Raw genomic sequence first — 13,933 nt, 5'->3', positions numbered from 1 at the left:
CACACACACACACACACACACACACACACACACACACACACACAGTGATACCTCGGCTTACGAAATTGTCTCCCAAAAAGTGTGTGTAAGGCAAAATGTTCGTCTGCCAAACATTTATTTCCCATAAGAAACCATTAAAATGACAATAATCCGTTCCCTGGTCCCCATAAAACATAATTTTCTACTGAATAACCCTTAAAACGACATAAAATATACCTTATTTTATGTATAATAAATGTGATATTCTGTTGTAATAAAGAAATAAACTACTATATAATAATGTTGTTTTATTTACCTTTGTGATGGTCGTTGATGTAGTTGCCTCTTGATGATATCCGAGTGAAGTCGCCGTGCTTTCTCGGCAATAATACCCTCACTCACAATGTCCCTGCTAGCTCCTTTTCGTTAATCCAAATCAACAGAACTTTTTCAACCTCTTCTATTGCCTGAGACCGTTGCTTAGACAACACAGAAACACCCTTAGCCACACGTAGCAATGGTCGACTTAGCATACTGGTACTGGGACGCTAAGTCACACAATATATAAAATCTAAATAAATAAATATAACAAAATATACAGTAAAGTCTCGTTATATCGATATCGGATATATCGATAGTCCCGGTTATATCGATACTATTTCTATGCACGCACGGAGAAAATTACATGCAAACAGGGTCGGATATATCGATAGTCCCGGTTATATCGATATTTTTTCGGACTCCCTTGAATATCGATATAACGAGACTTTACTGTATATATTTTGTGTGTCAGTCCGTTTTGTACAATGAATCCCTGCAGCGTCTGGTATAGTCGACCCAGCCCTTCAGAATAAAGAAAAGTCCCATTTGTAGCGTCAAACTCCACGAACCAGGAAATAGCCCGCCAGGCAATAAACAGGTGGATCTTACTTTTGCCATAATTGGAGCATAATTTCCTTTTATGGTGTCCCACTTTCAAACTATTCTTAACCAGTATGTTTGTATGTTTCTCCTTCACGCCGGCTTACCCGCATTTGAGACAGTTCGAAAGCCAAACACCAGCAGCAAAATGCTTAGGCGGCCACCAAACATGTTGCTGTTGGCCGCACTCTCAACCTTTGCCTCGTCCGATCGTAAAACTTAGCCCCCGCGAGCAATTTCCTTTGTTTCACGAGGTCGGTTGCACACTTGAGTGTTCTTCCTTTGGCTGCTTGAGCACAACACTTTATAAGAGTCCACTGTAGGTAACCACTGTCCCTGAAAGGGTTCATCATCATAACATATATTTATTTTTTGGCGTTTAACTCATTCACTGCCAGACGATGTGCAAACATGTGTCCACTCCAGTGCCAGGGTTTTTGTCATTTTCACTCAAATTGCAGAACCCACGGAATATTGAGTTTTAGGATTACATAAACATTTAATTCAGTGTAAGAAACATTAGATTTTCTTCTTTCATCAAGTTGATGTTGATATTATTTGGCTCTAGTTATCTGCAAAGGAAATGGGGGCGGCTGCCCAAAAGGCAAATGCTGCAGCCTGGTGGCAGGGAATAACATTGCCAGAGGTCTGACCGCAGCTTGATTCACAACCCCTCCTCCACAAGAAAACAACAAAACCCGAACAAATTCAACAAAGGCGCTCTACATTCTTATTTTTTTCAATTCCCAAATAAATTCGGGAATGGCAGTGAATGAGTTAAGGGGCATTTTATGTGGCTGCCGCTACTCACCCGCAGAAAAAATATCCTGTGACTGTAAAGTGTCCTTGAGAGTTTTGAAAGGCGCTTATAAATGAAATGTATTATTATAATTATTAATTCCATTTTATCCATGGGATATCCTGGGAGATTGCATTATATGCTTTAGTGCTGCTGTTTTATTTAGCAACAGAGTTCAAATGGGCAATGTCTTTTTAGGATTTTTTTTATTTTTGAATTTTGGTATAGGAGCTTCGCTATGCATATGGAAACAATTACCAAGGCCAGTTCTACATTAGCTTGAGTACTTTGTCGGCGCATTTCCGCACACTCAAAGTGGAGAATGTTAGGCCCTGGGAAAGCCCGCGTCAAAACCTTTTTGGCTGTTCAACTCACTGTCAATATTGAGCAAATGCCTTCGAGGGTGTGCCCAGCGAGTCCCCAAAAAATGCGGTGGGGGTAGCGTTTGTCTTGTGTTTGTTTGCCCCACAGCTAGAGTTACAGTGTCGTGTGGCAGGTGAGCTTCAACTTTACACTAGCCACGCCCACTGCTCTACTTTGTGAGTGGGCGCAGTCACTCATAGGGCAAGTTGTGCTCATTTTTTTTAGAGCACACGTGTCAAGTGACACAATTTGAACATGGTACGTTTTGATACTCATGGCAATTATTGAAAAAGAGTTTTTTTAAAATGTATTCTCCCATCCACTTTTGATACAGACCTACTCATAAAGTCTGAGAGATAGTGTCCCTATATGACAAACCCATATTTACGAGTTGTCCCTGGTCCTTTTTAATGTCACAAAGATCACAGTGCCTACAAAGCAAAAAATACCGAAATACAGTAAAGTCTCGTTATATCGATATCAGATATATCGATAGTCCCGGTTATATCGATACTACAGTAAAGTCTCGTTATATCGATATCGGATATATCGATAGTCCCGGTTATATCGATACTATTTCTATGCACGCACGGAGAAAATTACATGCAAACAGGGTCGGATATATCGATAGTCCCGGTTATATCGATATTTTTTCGGACTCCCTTGAATATCGATATAAGGAGACTTTACTGTATAAACAAAGGGATGAATTACATATGTTTTAGTGAGCTCGTACTAGTTTTGCCCTTTTGAACAGGAAAGCATAAACTGCGCCCTATCTGAGAATAATTAATCAAGCGCCGCATTCCACCACCAAATTTATATTTCTCTTCAGGAATGTAAGCACGTAATTCCTAAATTCACAAACAAACTGAGACAAATGAATACGATCCACTATTTTTTTTGTTTTGCATTTAAAATTAATGGCTAAAGTTGCAAATAGCAATGAAGCTGGCTGTTTTTATTTTTTCAATTTAAAGTTTATTATGATTTCTCAGGTCCATACACTCAATGAAAAGAAAAAAAACATACAACTCACTTCTCCATCCATTAATGCTCTGGAGTAGTTTCATCTTAAAATCACCAAAACTAGGTGAGTAATACAAAGCATGTAAGGACTAGTAATGTACTCAATAATACAACTGTAACAATTTTAATAATATAATAAAATGAAAACAAAGAAAGAAAAGAGAGAAGCTGGCTGAGTTGAAAAAAAAAAACATTTACTTGAATCGACATATAGCCGCAAATTACGTTATGTTTTAAGCAGATGATTTACAAAGCTCAAGCTTTTATTAACTCATTCACTGCTGGACGATGTGCAAAAATGTGTTCACTCCAGTGCCGGGGTTTTTGTCATTTTCACTCAAATTGCAGGCCCTACTGAATATTGAGTTTTATGACTACATAAACATAATATAAATCAATACAGAGTAAAGTCTAGTTATATCGATATTCTCGGGAAAAATATCGATATAACCGGACTATCGATATATCTGATCCTGCGGCATGTGAATTTTCTCCTTGCGTTCATAGAAATAGTATCGTAATAAGCAGTACTATCGATATAACAGATATCGATATAACGAGACTTTACTGTACATATATTGTATTGCATTGTATTCAATACAGCGTTAGAAACCTTTGACTCTGTTCTTTCATCAGAAAAAGTTAATTCCTAAATTATATGGGTCTAGAGTTATCTAAGTTTGAAATGGGGGTGGCTGTACAAAATACAATACGATACATATATATTAATTTATATAGCGCTTTAACAACGGCTGAAGCTCTAACAAAGCGCTAACATGGACAAAAGGCAAATGCTGCCCCCTTGTGGAAGGGAAAAACATCACCAAAGGTCTGACCAGTGCTTATTCGGCACCCACCGCAATAAAAACCAGAACAAATTCGAGAATGGCGCTCCATATCACACTTTTCAATTCCCGAATAGTCTGGAATGTTAGCGAATGAGTTATTTATTTATTTTTGCTTCAAAGATCAATTTCAACCCGTGTAGTTTTGGAAATCATGGCGATAACATTTTCTAATAACAAATCTTTGTACGATTTGTACGATGGAGGAATTTGCTGCTATTGTCGTTTGGCTTTTCATAACTTGACGCAAAAGATTTGCTTTAAAAGATTGTTTGTTTAAGGAAGACAGATGTCTGCATTTATTTTCATCATTTAATTGACTTTCCAAGGGTCTAAATAAAGGGTCTCTGAGATTCTTCAAGAATTACAGCACACTGAAGATTTTCTTGTCACCGATTGGATTTTCTTGTCACTGATTGGAATCGCTCAATTTTAGGGCCTCTTCTTCATGCAACAGCTTCCATTGACGTATATCTAGAGTCGGAGTTTGAACATTGTGACCAAGTGAGGGCTAAAGCATGTTGCACTTTCATAACTAGCTGCTTTGTTGCTATATTTAGCAACTCCTTTGCACAAAAGTGACTCGTCGCCATCAAGTGACTTTTTGTGGTGTCTTTGTTGACTACCGGAGACTGTGAGACTCTCTCCTAGGTCAGATGGTCATCCCTTTACTTCCAGATTGCTAATGAAATGGCACTTTGTGATTAGCCAGCAATGGCTAATTGAACCATAGATTCCGGCCTTCTTTTGCTAGGTCAGTTCTGCACTTTGTTTGTTTGGAGTAAAACACATCACGGTCAGTCGTTAAGACCAGATGCTGAATGAAAATCGTTGGAAAGAGTTAAAAAAATGTTGAAGCAAATTTCCTCCTGTTCTTTTGAGTGTTATCAGTTGCTCTGTAGGGCACCTCAGCACACACAGCATTTATTCAAAGACCCAGTGTCACACGCCTCTGTGGAAAAGAGCCCGAGGAGCCTCCAACTGCCAACAAAAAAAATACCTTCTACCGTCAGTGCCCTTTTTCTTGTACCTTGTACCCGACGTCCGTGCTCCGTATAGGGCCGCCCGTCCTTGGACTTTGAGCCCCTCCTTCGTTGTGAGATTTAGCAAGAAGCGGCACACACGTAGAATGCTATCGGTAAATCTTATTCAGAACAGCTGAAAAGAAAGTAAACATGGCGCTGTTGCCTTTGTGCGGTTGAACGCAGTGACCGTGGTGGTAAAAAAAAAAAATATATATATATATATATATATATATATATATATGCACAGTGAGACCTCAACTTACGAACTTAATTGCTACCCAGACAGAGTGTGTAAGGCGAAAAGTGTGTATCTAAAAACAAAAATCCCATAGGAAACCATTACAATGGGAATAATCCGTTCCCGGGTTTCCATAAAATATACTTTTCAACTAAATAAGCCTTAAAACTACACACAACATATCTTATTCTATGTAGAATAAATGTGCTATTGTATTGTAATGAAAGAAATACACTGCATTGTATCATAAAGTCACTTTATTATTTACATTTGTGATGGTCATTTATGGCTTGATGGAATGGCGTTGGAGGCCGAAAGTCAAAGGGAATTGCTGTTTGGAAAGAGGCACATTACATGAGGACTGTAATTAAAGAAATAAACTGTGCTGTAAAATAAAGTTTTATTTACCTTTTTGATGGTCGTTGATGGCTTATGGAAGGAGAGTCACCTTCCATAAGGACTGTTGGTAACTTAACCTCTGGTGCTGTTCGGTTCGTGTGCTTCCGCCGAAGATCACTCCGCCAGCCGTGGTGGGTGTGTATTATGAAAATAGTGCTTATTATAAAGTTTAATTTTCATAAATTTGACATTTGTAAGACAAAAGGGTCTCTGAGATTCTTCAAGAATTACAGCACACTGTAAGACAAAAAAGAAATGATGCCTGCGTGTTCACACAGCTGCAGCAAATTCCTGCACTAAGCTAATGAGTTGATTTTTAAATCGGAACCACTTTCAAATTTCACACCGAATCTATTTTCCTGATATCACTTATCTTCATTGAGGTCACAATTGAGGATGGTGACTTTGGGTGTCGCGCCTGGGCCACCCCGGAGTGGTTGCTGGCATATCGAACGACACGGAGACAAACAACCAGCACTCACTCACATTCACGCCCAAGGACAAGTTGAGTCTTTAATTTGCCCGACATGCATGTTTTTTGAAATGTGGAAAATGCAAAGGAAACCCAAGCCACACATACATACACATTCAATACAGTGTTAGAAATCTTAGACTCTCTTCTTTCATCAGAAAAAAATGGTTAATTCTTAAGTTAGATGGGTCTAGAGTTATCTGAGCTTGTAATGGGGGCGGCTGTACAAAATACAATTTATACATATATTGATCTATATAGCGCTTTAACAACAGCTGAAGCTGCAACAAATCGCCAACATGAACAAAAGGCAAATACTACCCTCTCATGGAAAGGAAAAACATTGACAGAGGTCTGACCTGCGCTTTATTGGCAGCATCCGCAAGAAAAAACAAACGCTGAACACATTCGGGAATGGCGCTCTGTGTCACACTTTTCAATTCCCGAATAAATGCGGTAATGGCAGCGAATGAGTTAAGATAATAATAATAATAATAATATATATTTCATTTATAATCGCCTTTCAAAACTCTCAAGGTCACTTTACAGTGACAGGATAAGTTTTTCTGTGGGTGAGCAGCGGCAGCCACACGTACCAGTGTTCACTCAATCAGGAAGGAACTCAAATAGATAGAAAACTTGTTAGCTAGCTGATAGATAGATGATAGCTAGCCAGCTAGATAGTTAGCTAGCGAGATAGCTAATAGAAAGACAGCCAGATAGCTAGCGAGCTACGTAGATAGCAAATAGAAAGCAAATAAAGTGCGAGCTAGGTAGCCAGCCAGATAGCCAGCGAGATAGATAGATCAATAGAAAGAAACTGATAGACAAAATGAAGAATTTCTAGCTAGCTGATATATAGCCAGCTATTATTACAAATCCGACCACCTTGCGAAAATGCACATTACCTCCCCCTACAGGACTGGAGTGAAACAGTAGCCACCTCTGATGAAATTTTCCAATCAGGCTTTTCACAATTTGTGTTCATTCCCTTGGCACTGCTTTGCTCTCCGATACGTGTATGGTGAACAGTTATTGGTTGTCTTGCCCGCTGAACTCAATCACCGGATCTGCCCAGAGGATGTCTCCCAGAGCATGTGATCATTTATCAGCCTCCGGTCAGGAGTTACTTTGAGCCTCTTTTGCACAGTGCGAGCGCAGAGACAGCGAGAAGCGCACACGGTCATGTGGTGGTTCTGGGCGATGGGGGGGCGGGGCTGTATGCACTCGCCCAATGGTCTTGTCCAAAGGCACATACACAGCAGAGTCCTGGGAAATGTTTCATAGTCATTGATAAACGGAGAGACGCTTCTCATAATGCTCCCTGTTGTCCTGCAGCAGGATGCTGACTGAAAGATGTCAATGTTATTTATCGCATCGTCACTACAACGGCGAGGTTTTCTTGGTGTTTGGCGCTTTTTTTTTCTCTTTTCAGCACAGTTTTTTATACTGTATTCAGTGTCTGAAACTCGTGACAAAAAGTTAGCGGACACCAGGGCAGACAACTCTGAAAAGTTGCCTGCCCGGCCATAAAGTTGCCTGCCCCATTTTTCACAACTTGAAACACACAAAAAAAAACCATAGTTGCGAAGTATAAAGGATTTTTTTTTAATTAAGGAAGTACCTACCACAAATGCTCCCTTGCTTAATTTATGATAAATATCCCTTGCTGAAGATTTTGCTCCAGTTGTCGTCATGGTGCACAATGCAATGTTTGCGTTACGTTGTCTGCTAAAAGCCATGTGGACTCCTCTTTCAAAACTCTCAAGTACACTTTACTGTCACTGTATAATCCAAAGCATGAAACAGGCTTCTGATTGGCTGCCGTGCCGAGTATGCAAATTGTCAAACAAACGTTTGAGTATGCAAATTGTCAAACAAACGTTTGAGTATGCAAATTGCATACTCGGCACGGCAACCAATCAGAAGCCTGTTTCGTGGCTTGTAGCGGTTTGCTTGTAGATGCTTTATGATGCTTTATTGAATAAAACAAACGTTTGAGTTAAAAAAAATATTTCTTTTTTTTTTCTTGAAGAAGTTGTCGGCCACCCGGGCCAAGATATTTTTAAAAGTTTTACGCCCGACGTAAAAGTTGTACGCCCCGGGCCCTCCGGGCAAACGTTATTTCAAACACTGCCGTATTCCCGATAAAATGACAACACGTAGAGCCAGTTCAGCCATTCAGCCATTGAGTCAACCACACTGATAGAAAAAGATACTTTTAGTTGCGCCTGATTAGAATGTGTTAAACTCATACATATCACATGTTTATTTTGGAGGAAAACAGATTTCAATCACAAACAATGTATATGTATTAAGTAAATTCACAAGACCGCTGTGTGACTCTCTTTGGGCCACCCAAAGGTCACGGATGTTGGGCCAACGATACAAAATTGCTAAATATCGGAGGTAAAATGAATTCATTCACTGCCCGACGGTGTGCATAAATGTGTTTTTGTCATCTTCACTCAAATTGCAGGACCCACATAATATTGAGTTTTAGGATGACATAAACATTCAATTCAGCGTAAGAAACCTTAGACTCTTTTCTTTAATCAGAAAAAAAAGAGTTAATTCCTAAGTTATATGAGTCTGGAGTTATCTGAGCTTGAAATGGGGGAAACTGTCCAAAATACAATACATACATATTGATTTATATAGCACTTAAAAACAGCTGAAGCTGTAACAAAGCGGTAACATGGACAAAAGGCATTTGCTACTCGTGGAAAGGGTAAAAAAATCATAGGTCTGACCAGAACTTTATTGGCACCCCCCCCAAGCAAGAAAAACCATAACCCGAATAAATTCGGGAATGGCGCTCCACATCAGGCTTTTCAATTCCAGAATAAATTCGGGAATGACAATGAATGAGTTAATAATCATAAATATTATTATATTCCGTTGTTTGTATTTCATCTGCCTAAATTGATCAATCATCTGTGCTCTTTTTACACTAGTTCACTGAAAAAAATGTGCACGATTCACTCACTGAATTATTTATTCTTTCATTGTTTAGAACGGATTAATGACATTTGTATTCGATTCAGTGGGGAAAGATAACTTGGAACCAATTCAAACTAGTTCCTCAAAGAACAACTGTTTTGTATCATCCCAGAAGTGTTAAGAAGTGAACTACACTACAAAGCAATGTCAATACGGCGCTGATACCTAATTAATACAGTCTCGAAACCACTCTCTAATGATTTTGTCATAGAAGACTCCCATCATGCTTCAGTCATCACCCATTTATTAATTTTTTTCCCTCCCACTTCAGGAGTTCTTTGACCATGCAAAGAAGTTATGGGATGACGAAGGTGTGAAGGCGTGCTTCGAGAGATCCAACGAGTACCAACTGATCGACTGCGCACAATAGTGAGTTTGATATCAATTTTATTTGAATGCCTTGCCAACATTATCTGTTGTTTTTGCACCGTTGCGGTGTCATGTATGAATGACGGTTATGTGTTTGTTCTCGGTGGGACAAACAAGATGAGCGGCGGTCGAGCGTTTGTCCTTCTGGAAAATGATGTGTTAGCGTGTGTTTGTGCGCATGCAAAGTCTGAGCTGGCCTACATAATGTAAGGACGCCCATCCCCCCCTCACTTACTGTCAATGCCCCCTGAACAGATTACCTCATAAGGTACACCTGCAAAATCACATACACTGCAGTTCTTAAATTAGCCACAATTATTTTTAATGAAGCTTGGTTGCCAAATGTACAGATGCTCCCCAACTTACGAACATTCGAGTTACGAACAATGGTACATATGAACATTTTTGCGTGTACAGTATGTCGAAACCTGTTCGGACAAAGATCCTGTAAGTTAGATTTTGTATTGCGTGCCTTTTTTTCCCGCCCGAGCTCGCTTGCGATTGGCTGCATACTTTTCTTCACGCACTCAGACAAAGGCTGGATGTTTACGCGACGGACACCAAGGCTGACCAATCAGGGCCCCCGGCTCTGCTGAAGTATTGCCAACAAATTCAGGCCCCGATCCGCCGAGCTCGCTTATGATTCGTTGCGTCTAGTATGTGGGCGGGGAGGAAATCCCTCTTTCCAGTTGACGGTCCAGGAGGACGCGATGCATAACAAAAAGTAATGGCTGCTGGCACGTAATTCAGTAATTACGTACCAGAAGATTCAATAATGGATTACTGACGACCCAAGGGTATATGTTGTCGTACTACAGTAGGTGTGAATTTATTTTACGTTGGTAGAGTGTGCGTTTTATACTTCTACGTTCAATGTTTGACTTCAACATACATTTCATACAACATATAGAACTGAAGCAACTTATGAACAAATTCACCTTACGAACGACCGCTCGGAACGTATCTCATTTGGAAGGTAGCTAGCGTCTGTAATCAAAGGTTTGACAAAATGGTTTCAAATGCACATCAGCGCACCCTTAATTGGAACAGGAGTCCGGCGGACGTCCAGTGCGAGCAGTCAAAGTATCTTTAAGTTTGTCTCCGGCGATGACTTGTACAGTGTAGAATCAAATCCATTGAACAATCATCTACTATGAAGTGTTGCAAAATCCCAGTGGGACAAAAGCGTATCGTATGTGGGTCACAATCTTTTTTTTTTTTTTTCTTAATTTTTTTTGAAGGGCCCAAGAAACTGCACATACTTTTTTTTTCCCCCGTCAAACAGTTGTACAATCCCTGACGCTGTTTGGCAATGCTGATAATAAGTGAGGTGTGTGGCAAGGCCTCTGCTGGTGTTTGGGTGGTTGTTGTAGTCCGTCCCCCTTGTGTGACTGTCAAAAAGAAGCCTTCTCCTTGTCGTCTGGATTGACTTGTCTTTGAGCAGCAATTGTGTTCCTTCCTTATCCCAAAGGTTGCTTGCTTTTATCTGGTTGGGTTTGGTCAAAGGCACACTTTTAGTGGATTTACAAAGTAGCCCTTAGTGTCCAATATTAATTTAATGCCTTTTTTCAAAACATGTAGCGTATTTTCCGGTGTATAAGACACACCCAAAAGCCTTGATTTTCTTCAAAAGATGACCCTGCGCCTTATACGCAGGTGCGCCTTATATGTGAAGTTATATTGAGCCACAACAGGTGTCGCAAAGACTGTCAGTCATCATCACGCCCCTGCGCATTATATATGTAAAAGGTTTGAAAATACACCATTCATTGGGGGTGCGCCTCGTACACCGGAAAATACGGTATATATTATATTTGGAAAACTTTCTTCATTCATTGAAGGTGCACCTTATAGTCCGTTGCGCCTTATATATGGAAAAAGTTTGAAAATACACCATTCATTGGGGGTGCGCCTTATACTCCGGTGCACCTTATAGACCGGAAAATACGGTATTTTCAAGTCCTCGTTCTCATGGTGTTGGCATTTAAAGTGCATGTTCCCGTGCCAAAAATTAACATGAGCAACGCCATCAGTGTCACCATCAAGTGTACAAGAAGAATGTTAAACATTCCATAGTGTTAGTGGCCCCAGACCACTTCTTCAACCATCATTGAGTTGAATGAAGGTTGATGTCCACTAATAAATTCAAGGGTTCCTGTCATTGAAATTGTATTTTGCAGTATATTTGTTTTACTCTTTACGCTGCTGTCACCCACATTCAAATTGTGTTGAAACTCTAAATTTAAGGTAAACCCAGGCATGATCTCAGTTGGTCGGCTTTTGTTCTTTTTTCTTCTTTTTGTTCTTCTCCTCTTTATTCTTACTTATTCAGACTCCCTGAAGATAAATTTGACTGTGGGTCAAGTCCTGGCCTGAGAGCAGGAATGAGAGGGGAGGGGTCCGGTCAGGTGGCGTTCACATGGCCTCACCAAGCTCCGCCTTCAAAGCACACGGTTCCTCTTTCTGTGCTTTCAGCCTTTTGATGTGCTCACGGGCCTCTACCAATGTAATCTTCCTGGGGGAAAAAATGTAAACTCCCTGTTCCAAGAGAAATTACAAAACAGCATTTTCCATTAGAATTTCAATGATGGAATATTCTTACTTTTTATGATAACAGGCATCGTAGCCTTCTTCTTTCGCCATCTTGAGGAATGATCCCTTGTAGGTGCTTTTTCTGCGATAATTTTACCCAGTTCATCATCGATTGTGTTCTGTTTAGCTGGGTTGATAGTTTTTTGCATCAAGTGTACAGATGGCTTGTGCGGGTTGTTTGTGGAGCTTGATTGATGGGATATTTTAACCTTGCAGTCTACACTCTGCAATCAAAGTTGAAACTCACTCTCTGTCGTCTGCCTGTCTGTTTAATGTTTCAACCACCTCCCCTCACTGCTGCATTCTTGATCAATCACGTGGCTTTAACCGAAGACTGGGGGCGGGGAATAGAGGACAAAAAAAGTCGCCAGCCATTTTCCTCATAGTCCGGCGTGCCTTATATACTGAAAAAGTTTGAAAATACACCATTCATTGGGGTGCGTTTTATACTCCGGTGTGCCTTATACGCCGGAAAATACGGTATTCAGAAATCATGATATGTATAAATGCTCATTAATCACAGTCAAGCGGGGATGAGTATACTGCTGGCATACTTTTGCCCCTTTCCGACACCTTTTACAAAATGTACGTCCTGACGAGGTAAATTTCGGTCAGAAATCCGCAGGATTTTCCATAACTATTTGAGAGTATGATTAATGAATGACACAAAACTTCCCCCATGCATAATTTTTCCAGAAGGCCTGAAACTGGAACCAAAACCGGACTCTGGACAGGAAATAAGCCCCAGCCAAAGAGGCTGTTCCTATCGACGCTTTTGGAATCAATCGATTGGCCCTGTGCATTGCACATTTATATGTTTTAAGAGCACAGATATGTGTCTGCCGGTTGATTGATCGCTGGTTATTTTCGGATGCTGCACAACTGCTTCCATTGCAGAAAGGATGAGTTAAAGGCGCAGAAAGTGATCACAAGGAATATGAACAGTGAAATAATACCAACAGTGTCGTGTCAGACTGGTTTGATGCAGTCACACTTTTTTTTATTTGTTTAGTTTCTTGGTTTGTTTTGCCGAGGATCATGTACAGAACACATTAACTCATTCACTGCCAGACGGTGTGCAAAATATGTGTCCACTCCAGTGCCAGGGTTTTTGTCATTTTCACTCAAATTGCAGGACCCGCAGAATATTGAGTTTTGGGACTACAGCAACATCCAATTCAGCGTAATAAACCTTAGACTATCTTCTTTCAGCAGAAAAAAAAGTTTATTACCAGAAAAAGAGTTAATTCCTAAATTACATGGGTCTGGTGTTATCTCAGTTTCAACTTGGGGTGGCTGTACAAAATGCAATACAATACATACATGTTGATTTATATAGAGCTTTAACAACAACTGAACCTGTAACCCAGCGCTAACATGTAAATAAGGCAAATGCTGTCCCCTCGTGGAAGGGAAAAAACAATGCCAGAGGCCTGACCAGCGCTTTATCTGCACCTACCGCAAGAAAAGACAAAAACCAAACAAATTCAGGAATGGTGCTCCACGTCACACTTTTCAATTCCCGAATAAATTCGGGAATGGCAGCGAATGAGTTAAATTTGACAATAAAGATGCTAACTTTATTGCTAACTTCCCCATTTCTCCCTGTGGCGGGTAAAAACCGGAAAAAAAAGCAAATTGTGAATAGAAAAGTTAAGATGAAATGGATTTGCAGTCACAATTTTCCAATGTCACATTTTTTTATCATTATTTTTGTTTTCACAAAACTGTACTGTCGAGCAGTCGACATGAACAATCATACAGTTTTTGGGACATTTTAGGTAGTTTATCACTCTAAAACATACTTTTAAAGTTTTGTTTTTTTCATCGTGGTTAAGTATGCAGAATCCAGGACAGACAAGCATGACTTAGGGAGAATCAACCGGAACTCAGGCCGTG

General features: G+C 40.1%; 1 protein-coding gene across 3 annotated transcripts in view; it reads left to right on the top strand.

The window, feature by feature from the left end:
- Positions 1 to 13,933, top strand: part of LOC148891202 (guanine nucleotide-binding protein G(olf) subunit alpha) — a 51,966-nt gene that overhangs the window by 14,625 nt on the left and 23,408 nt on the right. For all 3 annotated transcript variants that reach the window (XM_089007986.1, XM_089007987.1, XM_089007988.1), the window contains exon 5: positions 9,345 to 9,442. In XM_089007986.1, coding sequence (XP_088864112.1) covers positions 9,345 to 9,442 — 98 coding nt within the window. The remainder of the gene's footprint in view (positions 1 to 9,344; positions 9,443 to 13,933) is intronic.

The sequence above is a fragment of the Hippocampus bargibanti genome, linkage group LG11, assembly GCF_051943395.1.
Source record: "Hippocampus bargibanti isolate YZ-2025 linkage group LG11, ASM5194339v1, whole genome shotgun sequence".
NCBI classification, from domain to species: domain Eukaryota; kingdom Metazoa; phylum Chordata; class Actinopteri; order Syngnathiformes; family Syngnathidae; genus Hippocampus; species Hippocampus bargibanti.
The sequence above is the reverse complement of the archived record's forward strand: the minus strand, read 5'-3'. Positions and strand labels throughout refer to the sequence as shown.